Source organism: Myotis yumanensis, unplaced genomic scaffold (genome assembly GCF_028538775.1).
Source record: "Myotis yumanensis isolate MYYU_CA2020_CCGP unplaced genomic scaffold, mMyoYum1.0.hap1 SCAF_2, whole genome shotgun sequence".
Taxonomy (NCBI): Eukaryota; Metazoa; Chordata; class Mammalia; order Chiroptera; family Vespertilionidae; genus Myotis; species Myotis yumanensis.
In genome coordinates this window covers 178,583,638-178,599,190 of record NW_027223753.1, presented here as the reverse complement: position 1 = coordinate 178,599,190, position 15,553 = coordinate 178,583,638, and the positions used below count along the sequence as shown (strand labels likewise).

At 41.1% G+C, this 15,553-nt stretch overlaps 1 protein-coding gene across 6 annotated transcripts in view; it reads right to left on the bottom strand.

The window, feature by feature from the left end:
- Nucleotides 1–15,553, bottom strand: part of PEX5L (peroxisomal biogenesis factor 5 like) — a 234,259-nt gene that overhangs the window by 58,457 nt on the left and 160,249 nt on the right. For all 6 annotated transcript variants that reach the window (XM_070406751.1, XM_070406753.1, XM_070406755.1 and 3 more), the window contains 2 exons: nt 13,644–13,767; nt 12,271–12,367 (listed from right to left, as the gene is read on the bottom strand). In XM_070406751.1, coding sequence (XP_070262852.1) covers nt 12,271–12,367; nt 13,644–13,767 — 221 coding nt within the window. The remainder of the gene's footprint in view (nt 1–12,270; nt 12,368–13,643; nt 13,768–15,553) is intronic.

The window sequence follows — 15,553 nt, the reverse complement described above, 5'->3', positions numbered from 1 at the left end:
GAGGAAAATGACTGCTCTCTCAGATGCATCACTCATCTGAAAAATGGGGGCATTAGTTTCCAATATTATTGTAAGCATTTCAAAGAACAGATTAGAAATATTTCCCAATCCACACAGGAAGTGTAGAATATGACGGCTATTACATGCACTTCCTTTGGCATCACTCCTTTAAAAATGCAGACAACATATCTGCCCTTACATCTCAAAGATTGTATTGTTCTGTTTTGGGACACTACCAACTGGATGGAATTATAACTATGTAGAAGGAATCATTTGCGGCGCCAAAGTCAGCAAAATCAGATTGTTACATGCTTGTGACTAAGTACTAAAGAGCCTGGCGGCTACACAGTCTCCTGAAATCCAACTTAGGTTGGCAGGAGCCTGTCCCGAGCTCCCCTGCCAGTGTCCAGGAGAAGAAATGCTTGAGCCACCACTCAACAGCGGAAGTTGGATTCTTTTTCTTTTGCCTCATCACTACCTCAACCCATTTATGGAAAAAGCTAATTTTACACCATTACTTTCTGTGTTTTTCTTCAATTCTTCAAATGCTTTCTAATTTTTCAGATCACATGATTTCTTTAAACATGTAACTCCAGGGAATACTAATTACACAGTTTAAGTGTCAAAAAATATTCTTAAATATATAGAGATTATGTAATTTATTATCATCTCTTGCCACTCTGATTAGTGTATTCAAAACACTATTTGGAGGAGACTGGACCATGTCTTTCCTTCTCCCATCTTGGTAAGAAAATGAGCCAACATAAGAATTCTTCTCATTGTGGACAGCGACCACGCCATCTTGGGAAACAGAGCTGCTTGAGACTAGGATCCTGGCCTCAGCACCACCCAGTCTGATCTCAGACGCATACCAGGACCCTGCAGCCACTGGGGACAGAGACCTGTGACCACAGCTACAGACCTGCAGACACGGAAAGTTCGGAGATCCCTGCTGCAGATCCGTGAGTAGCAGAGCCCATCCCCCCTTCCCCCAGGATCGCGGGCAGTGCCAGAGTAACTAACTGATAGACCTACCCCTTGCCGGGGCCTCAGCGCTGCAGAAACTTTGGCCTGAAAGTGCGCGAGCACCTTAGAACTGATCCTATGCGCACTTCGGGCTTCAGAGCCCTGGGCTGGGAGCAAAAACGCGCACAGCACCAGGAACTAATCCTGTGCGCACTGCTGGCATCAGAGCCCTGGGCTGGGAGCAAAAACGCGCACAGCACCAGGAACTAATCCTGTGCGCACTGCTGGCATCAGAGCCCTGGGCTGGGAGCAATCGCGCGAACGGGAGTTTGTCCGCCTAGCACAGGCCCAGAAACCCCGTTTCTCAGGGCAGGAGGCAGCACCAAGCACCAGTGACTTGACTGTGTTTCTTATCACCTGCGCCTGAGATCCTGATTTCCTGTGCATTCATACTAAGAGCCAGTGAATCCAATTCCTGGTGCAAGGGCACACAGGGACCCTGATTCTCAAGGTGAGGTTGCGCGAAGCAACAGAGACTCTGATACTGAACTCTTGGGGAACTCTGACTCCTGGCGCAAGCTAGGGGGCTCTGCTCTGGTGCTAAACACGCGTCAGGGGGGCCTCTATTTCAGCACAGTGCAGGCAGGGTCCCTAATTCTAAGGGCACGCGCGAGGCCACATTGAGTGTTGGCAACACTGACACAGAGCGAGCCTGGTTCCCACCAACCAACAACAACCACACATCTTAGTGTCAGAGCTCTTCAGTGACACTAGGGTGGTGGGAGCCTCCCACTGCGCACGGCCCAGGCCCACGCAACTCAACCTTTGAACCATCAGGAGATAATCAGAATGAAGAGACGACACAATACCCAGAGGAAAGACAATGAAGAATCACCAAGAAAGGAAATTAATGAAGCTGAAGCGTGCAACATGACAGAAAAAGAATTCAGAATGATGGTTGTACAATTCATTCACCGGATGGATGAGAAAATCAACAACCTATGCAAGAATCAGGAAGAAATGAAAAGTGATATAGCTACAATCAAAAACACCATGGAAAGTTTCAACAGCAGACTAGAAGAAGCAGAAGACCGAATTAGTGAGTTAGAAGATAAGGCAGAGAAACAAGCTCAATCTGAACAGCAACTGGAGAAAAGAATTAAAAAACAGGAGGAGAGCCTAAGGGAGCTTCAGGACAACATGAAACGAAGTAACATACGCATAATAGGGCTGCAAGAAGGACAAGAAGAGCAGCAAGGATTAGAAAATCTATTTGAAGAAATAATGACAGAAAACTTCCCAGATATGGGGAAGAAAAAAGTTACACAAATACAGAGAGTCCCAGGCAAGATGAACCCCAAAAGACCGACACCAAGACACGTCATAATAACGATGGCAAATGTACAAGACAAAGAGAGAATCTTAAAGGCTGCAAGAGAGAAACAGAGAGTTACCTACAAAGGGTCCCCCATCAGATTATCAAACGATTTCTCAACAGAAACACATCAGGCCAGAAAAGAATGGACGGAAATCTACAAAGTGATGCAAAGCAAAGGACTGAATCCAAGAATACGCTATCCAGCAAGGCTATCATTCAAAATTGAAGGGGAAATAAGAAGCTTCACAGACAAAAAAAGGCTAAGGGAGTTCATCACCACCAAGCCAGCAATGCAAGAAATGCTAAAGGGACTGGTGTAAAAAGAAGAAATAAAAAGCCCAGAAAGAAAGCAGCCACAAAAAAATAGAAATGGCTACAAACAAGTACCTTTCAATAATAACTTTAAATGTAAATGGACTAAATGGTCCAATCAAAAGATATCGAGTGGCTGAATGGATAAAAAAACATGACCCATACATTTGCTGTCTACAAGAGACCCACCTCATTAGAAGGGACTCACACAGACTGAAAGTGAAGGGATGGAAAAATATCTTTCAGGCAAATGGAAATGAAAAAAAAGCTGGGGTAGCAATACTTATATCCGACAAAATAGACCTCAAAGTGAAGGCCATAACCAGAGATAAGGAAGGCCACTTCATAATACTAAAGGGATCAATACAACAAGAGGATATAACCCTGATAAACATATATGCACCCAATGCAGGAGCACCCACATACATTAAGAAAACTCCTGGAAGGTATCAGGGGAGAGATCGACAACAATACAATCATAGTAGGGGACTTTAATACACCACTGACATCACTGGATAAATCCGCTAGACAAAAACTCAGCAAAGAAACAGCAATCCTAAATGACTCACTAGATCAGATGGACTTAATTGACATCTTCAGAACACTTCACCCCACAGCTGCGGAATATACATTCCTCTCAGGTGCTCATGGGACATATTCAAAAATAGACCACATATTGGGTCACAAGCAAAGTCTCCACAAATTCAAGAAGATTGAAATCATAAAAAGCATCTTCTCAGACCACGATGGCATAATGTTAGAAATAAACCACAATAAAAACAACCCAAAATACTCAAACACTTGGAAGCTGAATAGCATGTTATTAAATATTGATTGGGTTACCGATGACATCAAAGAAGAAATTAAAAACATCCTGGACACTAATGACAATGAAAACACAACAACCCAAAACCTCTGGACACAATGAAAGCAGTCCTGAGAGGGAAGTTTATAGCTCTACAGGCCTACCTCAAAAAACAAGAAAAAATGGTAGTTAATCATCTAACTCTACAACTCAAAGAATTAGAAAGAGAGCAACAAGAAAAGCCCAGAGTGAGCAGAAGGAAGGAGATAATAAAGATTAGAGCAGAAATCAATGAAATAGAGACCAAAAAAACAATACAGAAAATCAATGAAACCAAGAGCTGGTTCTTTGAAAGGATAAACAAGATTGACAAACCCCTAGCCAGGCTCACCAAGAAGCAAAGAGAGAGGTCCCAAATAAACCAAATCAGAAATGATAGAGGCGAAATAACAACAGACCCCAAAGAAATACAAATGATTGTTAAACAATACTACGGACAACTCTACTCCAACAAACTAGACAACCTGGAGGAAATGGACAAATTCCTAGAAAAATACAACATTCCAAAACTCAATCAGGAAGAATCTAAAAATCTCAATAGGCCAATAACGATGGAAGAAATTGAAGCAGTCATCAAAAAGCTTCCAGCAAACAAAAGCCCAGGACCAGACGGCTTCTCAGGGGAGTTTTACCAAACTTTTAAGGAAGAACTGAAACCTATCCTCCTCAGATTACTACAAAAAGTCCAAGAGGATGGAACACTTCCAAACACATTTTATGAAGCTAGCATCACCCTAATACCAAAACCAGGTAAAGACAACACAATGAAAGAGAATTACAGGCCAATATCCCTCATGAACATAGATGCCAAAATCCTCAACAAAATCTTAGCAAATCGGATCCAGCAGTACATCAGAAGGATCATACACCATGACCAAGTAGGATTTATCCCAGGGATGCAAGGATGGTACAACATCCGTAAATCAATAAACGTGATACATCACATAAACAAATTGAAAGAAAAAAACCACATGGTCATATCAATTGATGCAGAAAAAGCATTTGACAAAATCCAACACCCATTTTTGATAAAAACTCTCAGCAAGGTGGGAATAGAAGGATCATACCTCAACATAATAAAAGCCATATATGACAGGCCCACAGCCAACATCATACTCAATGGACAAAAACTAACACCATTTCCCCTAAGAACAGGAACAAGACAGGGATGTCCACTCTCTCCACTCCTGTTCAACATAGTCCTGGAAGTATTAGCCATTGCAATTAGACAAGAAGAAGAAATAAAAGGCATCCAAATTGGAAAAGAGGAAGTAAAACTGTCCTTATTTGCAGATGACATGATATTATACATACAGAACCCTAGAGACTCCATCAAAAAACTACTAGACTTAATACATGAATTTGGCAATGTAGCAGGATACAAAATTAACCCCAAGAAATCCGAGGCATTTCTATATACCAATAGTGAACTTTCAGAAAGAGAGATTATAAAAACAATCCCATTTACCATCGCACCCCAAAAATTAAGATACCTAGGAATAAACTTAACTAAAGAGGTAAAAGACCTCTACTCAGAAAACTATAGGACGTTGAAAAAAGAGATAGAGGAAGACATAAACAGATGGAAGAACATACCATGTTCTTGGATTGGTAGAATCAACATCATTAAAATGTCCATATTACCCAAAGCAATCTATACATTCAACGCACTTCCCATTAAAATACCAATGGCCTTCTTCAAGGATCTAGAACGAACTCTCCAAAAATTCATCTGGAATAAAAAAAGACCCCGAATAGCTGCAGCGATCCTGAGAAAAAACAAAGTAGGTGGGATCTCAATGCCAGATATCAAGCTGTATTACAAAGCCACTGTTCTCAAAACTGCCTGGTACTGGCACAAGAACAGACATATAGATCAGTGGAATAGAATAGAGAGTCCAGAAATTAGCCCGAACCAATATGCTCAATTAATTTTTGACAAAGGAGGCATGAACATACAATGGAGCCAAGATAGTCTCTTCAATAAATGGTGTTGGGAAAATTGGACAGATATATGCAAGAAAATGAAACTAGACCACCAACTTACACCATACACAAGAATAAACTCAAAATGGATAAAGGACTTAAATGTACGACAGGAAACCATAAAAATTCTAGAAGAATACAAAGGCAGCAAAATCTCAGACATATGCCAAAACAATTTCTTCACTGATACAGCTCCTAGGGCAGTTGAAACTAAAGAGAAACTGAACAAATGGGACTACATCAAAATAAAAAGCTTCTGCACAGCAAAAGAAACCATCAACAAAACAACAAGAAAACCCACCTCGTGGGAAAACATATTTGCCAACGTCATATCTGATAAGGGCTTAATCTCCAAAATTTATAGGGAACTCATACAACTTAACAAAAAGAAGATAAACAATCCAATCAAAAAATGGGCCAAGGATCTAAATAGACACCTTTCAAAAGAGGACATTCAGAAAGCCAAGAGACATATGAAAACATGCTCAAAGTCACTAATCATCCGAGAGATGCAAATCAAAACAACAATGAGGTACCATCTCACACCTGTCAGAATGGCCATCATCAACAAATCAACAAACGACAAGTGCTGGAGAGGATGTGGAGAAAAAGGAACACTTGTGCACTGCTGGTGGGAATGCAGACTGGTGCAGCCACTATGGAAGGCAGTATGGAGGTTCCTCAAAAAATTGGAAATGGAACTCCCATTTGACCCTGTGATCCCACTTCTAGGAATATATCCCAAGAAACCAGAAACACCAATCAGAAAGGATATATGCACCCCGATGTTCATAGCAGCACAATTCACCATAGCTAAGATCTGGAAACAGCCTAAGTGCCCATCAGTAGATGAATGGATTAGAAAGCTGTGGTACATCTACACGATGGAATACTATGCTGCTGTAAAAAAGAAGGAATTCTTACCATTTGCAACAGCATGGATGGAACTGGAGAGCATTATGCTAAGTGAAATAAGCCAGTCAATGAAGGAAAAATACCACATGATCTCACTCATTCATGGATAATAAAGACCACTACAAACTTTTGAACAATAATAGATACAGAGGCAGAGCTGCCTCAAACTGATTGTCAAACTGCAGTGGGAAGGCCAGGGAGGGTTGGGGGGGAGGAGGGAGGGGATTAAGAGATCAACCGAAGGACTGGTATGCATCCATATAACCATAACTAATGGACATAAGACACTGGGGGGTAAGGGAGGGCAGGGGTCTGTCAAGGGCGGGGGGGAAAAAAGGACACTTATGTAATACACTTTGTAATACTTTTAGCGAAAAAAAAAAAAAAAAAGAATTCTTCTCATTGTGAACTTCCACTTTTTAATTCTGAAATATGATTTTTTAAAATGTGGCTTGCAAATAGCTGCTTACCTATTGAGCCTACGATACTTTATGTTGGCCTGAGAGAGAAGAAAGGATTCCCTGTATTTTCCTGTGAACCATCTGAGTGATAGTGGACAGAAACTATTTACCTGACTGAGCTGAAACTATTTACCTGACTAGCTTGCAAGTCAGTTTTGAGTTTTTATACTACCTTCATCATTTTATCTATGTAAAGAGATCATACATTTAAGAACAGTATGCTTCTGACAGCAAAAACATACTTTTGTGTTCTATTCAAAGTAGATTAATCAGTCTATCCTTTTCTGCTCCATTTGAATGACTCAGTATTTCAGATGATTAAATCCCAAGCTCATGAAATTTTCCTGGTTTAACCATAGGATGGAATTACAACTAAAAGATTATGAATTTCTTTTTTTAAAATTAATAAATCTTTATTGTTCAGATTATTAGAGTTGTTCCTCTTTTTACCCCCCATAGCTCCCTTCCACCTGGTTCTCACCCCACCCGATGTCTTTACCCCCTGCCCCGCCACTGTCCTTGTCCATAGGTGTACGATTTTTGTCCAGTCTCTTCCCTCACTCCCCACACCCCTTTCCCCCAGAGAATTGTCAGTCCACTCCCTTTCTATGCCCCTGATTCTATTATATTCACCAGTTTCTTCTGTTCATCAGATTTTTTATTCACTTGATTTTTAGATTCATTGTTGATAGATATGTATTTGTTGTCACTTTGTTGTTCATATTTTTTATCTTTACATTTTTCTTCTTCTTCCCCTTCTTAAAGAATACCCTTCAGCATTTCATATAATACTGGTTTGGTGGTGAATAACTCCTTTAGCTTGTTCTTATCTGTGAAGCTCTTTATCTGACCTTCAATTCTGAATGATAGTTTTGCTGGGTAGAGTAATCTTGGTTGTAGGTTCTTGCTATTCATCACGTTGAATATTTCTTGCCACCCCCTTCTGGCCTGCAAAGTTTCTGTTGAGAAATCAGCTGACAGTCGTATGGGTACTCCCTTGTAGGTAACTGACTTTCTTTCTCTTGCTGCTTTTAGAATACTCTCTTTGTCTTTTGCTCTTGGCATTTTAATTATGATGTGTCTTGGTGTGGTCCTCTTTGGATTCCTCTTGTTTGGGGTTCTTTGTGCTTTTTGGACTTGTAAGTCTATTTCTTTTACCAGGTAGGGGAAGTTTTCTGTCATTGTTTCTTCAAATAGGTTTTCAATATATTGCTCTCTCTCTTCTTCTGGCACCCCCATAATTCAGATGTTGGTACGCTTGAAATTGTCCCAGAGGCTCCTTATACTATCTTCATATTTTTGGATTCTTTTTACATTTTGCTTTTCTGGTTGGGTGTTTTTTTGCTTCTTCATATTTCAAATCTTTGACTTGATTCTTGGGGTCCTCTAGTCTGCTGTTGGATCTCTGTATGTTATTCTTTGTTTCAGTAAGTATATGCTTAATTTCTAATTGTTCCTTTTTCATATCTTTGAGGGTCTCACTAAATTTCTCAGAAGTTTCTAGAAGATTCTTGAGTAACCTTATAACCATGGTTTTAAACTCTATATCCAGTCGTTTGGTTTCCTCCATTTCTTTCATTTGTGACCTGTTTCTTTGTCTCCATATTTTGGCTGCTTCCCTGTGTTGATAGAGTGGCTTTGTGTGATAGGTGTCCCTAAATACCTGAGGTTGACACTCTTGGTGCACCCCTTTGTGGGCCTTGTGCACAGTCTTGTTGTAGTTAAGTCTTGATTGCTATTGGTAACACTGGGAGGAATTGACCACCAGGCCAATTGGCTGTGAGGACCAGCTGTGTCTACAATGGGAGAACTTCTGTGGGGAGACACCCTTATGGAGTAGGACTTGCTTCAGTGGGGCTTTGGTGCTCACTGAGTCTGCCCCTTGAGTGTGTCCCTTATGGATCTGAGGAGTTGTAATCTGGATGGTCCCACTCTGACCACTGGGTACAATGGCTCTTGGATCTCCAAGGAGGTGCAAAGTCAGCCACTGCCTAAGGCCACCCAGCAGAAGCTACAGAGTGATCTTCAGATTTCTCCTCTTTGTTTGGGGTTTGGAAGTGCCTAGATGAGGCCCAGATGTGAAGCAATGCAGGCTGCTGTCTAGGCCTTCTTTTGGAAGCTTTGGTGATCTTTGACCCCCCTGCAGTTTGTTAGGTTTTAGATTGCAAAAGAACAGGCCATTCATATGCAATAGCCTCTGCTCACAGCTTGGGTGGGGTTTTAAATTGGGTGGGGTGGGGTCTCAGGGAATCATCAGGGTGGAGCAAACCACAATGGCTGCCAGTTTGCTCTGCCTCAGAGAGGTCCCAGGGTCTCTGTGTCCTGCAACCCCGTGCAGGAACAATGATTGCTGCAAGCACCTCTGCAAGAAAGCCGCCCTCGCGTTCTGGCCCAATGTCAGACAGTCCAGTTTCTCCCCGTATGAGTCTGGGTCCCCAGAGTCTCGCCTGGAATTGGAGTTCAGAACAATTGGGAGCTTGTATCCCTCTTGATTGAAAAAGACAACAGTGTACCCAGTTGCCAGCCCATTTCCGTGCGTGCCTCTGTACCTCTGCACTTTACTTCCACACCTCTGCACCTCCTACCAGTTTCAATGCGCTTTTCTCTTTCCTTCTAGTTGTAGAATTTCCACTCAGCCAGCCTTCCTGTGGTTCTGGATGATATCCGTTTTGTCTTTTAGTTGTACTTTTGAAGTGGTTGTGCAAGGCATCAAGTACAAGTGTGTACCTATGCCACCATCTTGGTTCCTCTCCTCTCAGATTATGAATTTCTTTAGTTTAGGGAATCTTGATAAGTAAACACAGTGTTGTTGTTTTTTAAAAACACAAATGAAGGGATACATTCTTTACAAATAACTGGTATCCTCTAAAAGGATTTGCTATGATTCATCTAGACAGAGAACTGTCATAGTGCATTTTACATTGTTTTGGAGGACAATATTGGGAATCTCATACATGTTTTCCAAAGAACATTGTGGGTTTTAAAATATATATAGGGAGGAAGGGAGAGGAGAGAGAGATAGAATCATCAATGATGAGAAAGGATTATTGATTGGCTGCCTCCTGCACACCCCCACTGAGGATTGATCTTGCAACCTGGGCACATGCTCTGGACTGGAATCGAACCCAGGACCCTTCATTCTGCAGGCTGGTACTCTATCCACTGAGCCAAACCGGCTAGGGTAGAACATCGTGTTTGCTTGAAGGTACATGGGCAGGTCAGTGGTAGGACAATGTAGTGAGGTGAAATCCAACAATCAGCAGGAGAGCAGCCATTGGAATAATAAGATGCATGCATAGTGGGCTCCATGGGCAACCAGGACCCCAGTGATCTCCTGCCCCTCCCACCCTGTGGAGCAGCCCACCTGTGCCAAGCCACCCCCTGCTGCTGAAACAAATGTTCTAGTGCCAATTCATTGTGCCAAGGATTCCAGTTCTTGAAACAGTACCAATTATTTTAGTCAGGTCTAAATTTCGAATGCATTTATCAAGAAATGTTTCTCTAATAAATGCGATCAATTTGCTTTTTCAAAAGATACATTTAGAATGAACACAGAGGAAGAAAATACATTTTCATGCTACACTTAGGATTCATTAAGCTTCCCAGGGGTGTTTGCTCCGGAGGTTAGCTGACTTGTTTCCCAGGAGAGTTCTGGGGGCAGTAATGTCTATCGCCTCTTATGGAGGATGAGGTGTCTGTAGCGGGTGCTATTAGTGGCCTGGGAAGGGTGCCAGGGGCCTTCCATTTTGTCTCTCTCCCTGTCCTCCTTCTCTCCTTAACTTACTAACTGTGGGTGGATAGACACTTTTCTTAATCTTACTGTGCCTTAGTTTCCCCACCTATAAAATAAGGCTAATACATTAACTCATAGAGCCATTTTTTTTCTGGATCAAATGAACTAATATATGTACTTAGCATACATTCAATATTATTTTATATTATTGTAATTATCCCTTTACTTCACCTCAGACACTATATTTATCCCTTTAGTTTCAATATCTTATCTAATAAACTCAAGAAAAAATTTCTAGCTTATTTCACTCCACCCATTTTATTTTCAACTAAATTGCAAAGTGCATGAATGTAGACACATTTCTTAAGAGATCTTTGTGGAGCTGGGGTCTAAAATCTGTACCTCTACTCTTAAGAGATCATCAGGGTGGAGCAAACCACAATGGCTGCCAGTTTGCTCTGCCTCAGAGAGGTCCCAGGGTCTCTGTGTCCTGCAACCCCGTACAGAAACAATGATTGCTGCAAGCACCTCTGCAAGAAAGCCGCCCTCGTGTTCTGGCTCAATGTCAGACAGTCCAGTGGTTGTGCAAGGCAGCAAGTACAAGTGTGTACCTATGCCACCATCTTGGTTCCTCTCCTCTCAGATTATGAATTTCTTTAGTTTAGGGAATCTTGATAAGTAAACACAGTGTTGTTGTTTTTTAAAAACACAAATGAAGGGATACATTCTTTACAAATAACTGGTATCCTCTAAAAGGATTTGCTATGATTCATCTAGACAGAGAACTGAAAAATTGAATTCAGTTCAATTATGGGCAAAAAGTAAATACATGTAATCTTTGCTCCACCCTGATGATCTCTAAAGTGCAGAGGTACAGATTTTAGACCCCAGCTGTACCCTTGAAAAGTGCTAGAATGAAATTGAAAAGATTGTAGGTGGTAACTAGTTAGAGACAAGCCAGTTACACTGTAGTTGAGAGTCAAGCTGTAAACAGGCAGGTCCTATTCCCACCCGCTCCCACCAGTGATTAGTTGGAAAAGAATTTTTACTTCACTGATACCCTTTGAAGGATCTTTAAAGTGAGGCCAATAATAATTCACAGGATTATTTCCATATTAGATGTCACACATGAAAAGCACATAGTAAAGTCCACAGATGGTGGTTTTTACTATGACTATTGCTGCTACTCCTCTAATTATTTATTCCTTCCCTGAAATGTATTTGAACGTGTCAATCAGGATCCTGGTGTGTAAGTACCTTGTTCCACAGGCAGAGAGGGAAACGAACACGTGAGATGTAATTTCCTCTTCTTTGTACTCTGCTACGTCAATAGTGCTAATAATGGAGTAGTACAGAGTTTGTATTGCAAAGTCATGGGACAGTAAATGGTAGAAAAAGAAAAAAGTGCTAAGTACACAGTTAATGACTGACATCATTAACACATTTGTCAGTCAAATATATATATATATATATATATATATATATATATATATATATATATTTTAAGCACTGAGACAGATAACTGAGTAAGAAAGCACATGCAAAAAAGGTATAGAACACATACTTAGAACTTTTTGTGAACATTTAAATAAACTGTTTAAGATAGAAATGATCTATGAGAGAAGACGGGTTCCTTGAGGAGTTGCTCGGTTACCTGTGTTGGAGGCACTAATTCCAGCTCTGAAGCTGACTCGGCGTTCAGGGCGCTTTTCCCAGCACTCAGTTCAGGCTGGGATCTGTGCTCGGAGGACCTGAGGGGGGAATGAAGGAGACCGATGCACACTGAGAGGCAGTTAGCTAGAGAGCCAGCCGAGAAACCTAGAGAACTTGGATCATCGAGAACCGTAGTAACGAAACTCTCACCAGAATTTGATTAAAAATATAACTTTTATATGTTTTTATTTTAATGACCATATTTGGAATTTAAAAAATTATCTTTATTGTTGAAAGTATTACAGATGTCCCCCTTTTTCCCCTATCACCTCCTCCACCCCCAGCCCCCACCCCAGGCCTACTGCACTATTGTGTGTCTATACATGCATATAAGTTCTTTGGAATTTAAGTGGCTGTGACGTGCTAGGTGTTATTATCTTTGATTTAGAATTCAGTTCAATTGTGGGCAAAATATAATTTTATTTTTGTTACAGAAAGTTCTGTTTTATTAAAAAGTATTGTTTTGGGGGTAGAGATTCTCACAAAGCATCTCGGGTGTGACTTAATCTTTATTTGGAACATGAAATGTCATAATACTAGTAAGTAGAGATGTGTGAGGGGCAATAGGAGATTAAAACATGTTGCCTTTAGGAAGCTTTAAAAATTTGGTAAAATTCAGGTAGCCAATTTCCCCATGGATTACCCGATAGTACATTATCTGACAGTGATGATTAATAAAGTCATAAAAGGTTACCTGTGTAACCAGAAACATTTAATTTAACTATCATTCATGTAATATATTAAATACACATGAATGTAAACACATGTATGCACCTATTTTGATCATCTCAATTACATATTCAGAAAATTATCAACACACATTGATATTATGAACCTTCCTGAATCCTAATTGGCTGATTTATTTTTGGACAATTTAGATGGAATAATTTAGTTTTAGAAGGCACAATAATTAACATCCTATATAATAAAAGCCTAATATGCAAATTGACTGAACAGCAGAATGACTGGTGGAACGACTGGTCATTATGAAGTGCACTGACCACCAGGGGGCAGACACTCAATGCAGGAGCTTCCCCCAGCCCACAGGCCCCAGGCCAGTCAAGGCAGGTGCCAGTGGGAGCCCCCCGACTGCCCTGCTGGTCACCCCATACGTTGGCCCTGATCGCCAGCCAGGTCTAGGGACCCTACCCGTGTACGAATTTCGTGCACTGGGCTTCTAGTTGATATATAAGGGGTTATACATGGCACCAAGTATTTGGATTGACTTAACTCATTGGCTATTTCAGTACATGAGAGGAAAAACCCATACAGTGGACACTTAAATGGCTATTTCCTGATATTGAAATACCTTACCATAAGAGTTCCTTCGATCCAGTTCTAGAAGAGCATGATTTTCTCTCCGCCATTGGATGACCCTTGCTACTGCGATCTCCATGAAACTTAACATCATCCCATTTTTCCAGTTGTGTTTGAATGTCTGTCAAGGACACAGGAAGGGAATGAGAGGGATAGGGGGAGAATATGAGGTGCAGAGAGAAGAGAAACTGATTAAGGTTGAAAAGTGTTATTACAAGTGAACTTCACTCAACTGATATTTTTAAACCCCAAGACCAATTCTTTAAGGTCACATGAAAATTAAAACATGTGTAGCTAAATAAAAATGAGACCTATTAAGGAAATTCAATTGCATTTACAGTTAAACAATCAAGTTGTTTTACCTGAATTTGTTTCAAGAGCTATATGCATTCTGAATTCTTTGCATGAGGCCATGGAACCCTGTGGGAATGAGCACATGGAGTGCTGGGTCCTGTTGGCTTCTAGCTCAGAACATGGCTTTGAGGCATGCCTGGCATGTTTCTAGAAAGAAATTCTGTCTAAGAGCCTCCCTGTTAAAAGGAGGTGAGAAGAAACTAAAGCACCTTTCACAGCTTTTGTACAGACTGTGTAGTTTCTCACCAAAGAAAGGAATTAATAATGGGGATGGAGAGAAAGGAGAAAGCCAAGAGAATGCCAGACCATTTTCTCCCGGTTGCTTCATTCTTCCATCTGACCTAAAGTGTCCTTCTCTCTCATTAACAAGTGTGTGACTGTAAATAAACCACTTAAACCATCCTAGGTCCATTTTTGCCCATTAAGAAAAGACAGGTTTGCTTTCCGTGTCCTCCAAAGTTCTTGAAATGAAACATTTTTATGACTTCTTACACAGGACGTTTTCTCAAAAGCAGAGAAATTTAAGTTTCCTTTACATGTATATTGTGTTATATTATAACTAAAGGCCTAGTGCACGATTTTGTGCATGGGTGGGGTTCCTCAGCCTGGCCAGCGATCAAGGGCAATCAGGGCTGTTTGGGGCCTGCCGGACAGGGGGAGGGACCGCGGGATGTTGGCTGGCTGTGGGAGATTGGTTGTGGGATCATACTGACCACCAGGGGGCAGCTCCTGCATTGAGCGTCTGCCCCCTGGTGGTCAGTGCATGTCATAGTGACTGGTCATAATGGTTGTTTAGGCTTTTATATATATAGATGTTTTCTATGATCTTTAGGTGAGGTCATCTATACCCATGAATGCGATATCCATTCACAGGCTTCAGATGTTCAAATCTCCATTTCCTGCTCAGCTCCTCTCCCAAGGTCTAGATCTATACATTTAACAGTTGATTGGACATCTCCACAGAGAAATCCCAGTTTCCTCAAATACATGGTGGGGCTAATGTATTGTTTACAACTGTAATACAGTTGTAAGTACACAAAACGCAGTTTATTCTTGTATTATTATTATTTGTTGATTATTGTATTATTTTCCATATGAAAAACTGCAAACCTACTTTTGCCCCATTCTGTAAAACAGGTTCAAAACAACTCCAGAATTTCCACCTTGACTTCCTGCCTCCCTCTTTCCCTCTCGTATCCTTATCACAGAGTTCAGCACATTCTATATGTCTTCATTGCTGGCATACACGTGTCTACTTGGTCCACAAGTCCTACTCCCACTTCTTCATCTACGCATCCACCAGAAAAAACGCTTTTTAAAGTAGAATCCGTTGAAGTCCCTCTTATGTGTAAAACCCTTCAACCCCGCCTTTCCCCCAAACTCAAGGGCATGGCATCCACTATCCCATATCCCAGCCCCGAGTGACTCTCAGACTTATTTCTCACTGCTTGAATACTATCACAAATGTTTGTATTTGTTTGGAAGGATATTTTTGTGTGTTTCTCTATTTGTGGGTGAATCCCCTTCTCTTCTGCATCAGGAATGCCCTGTCC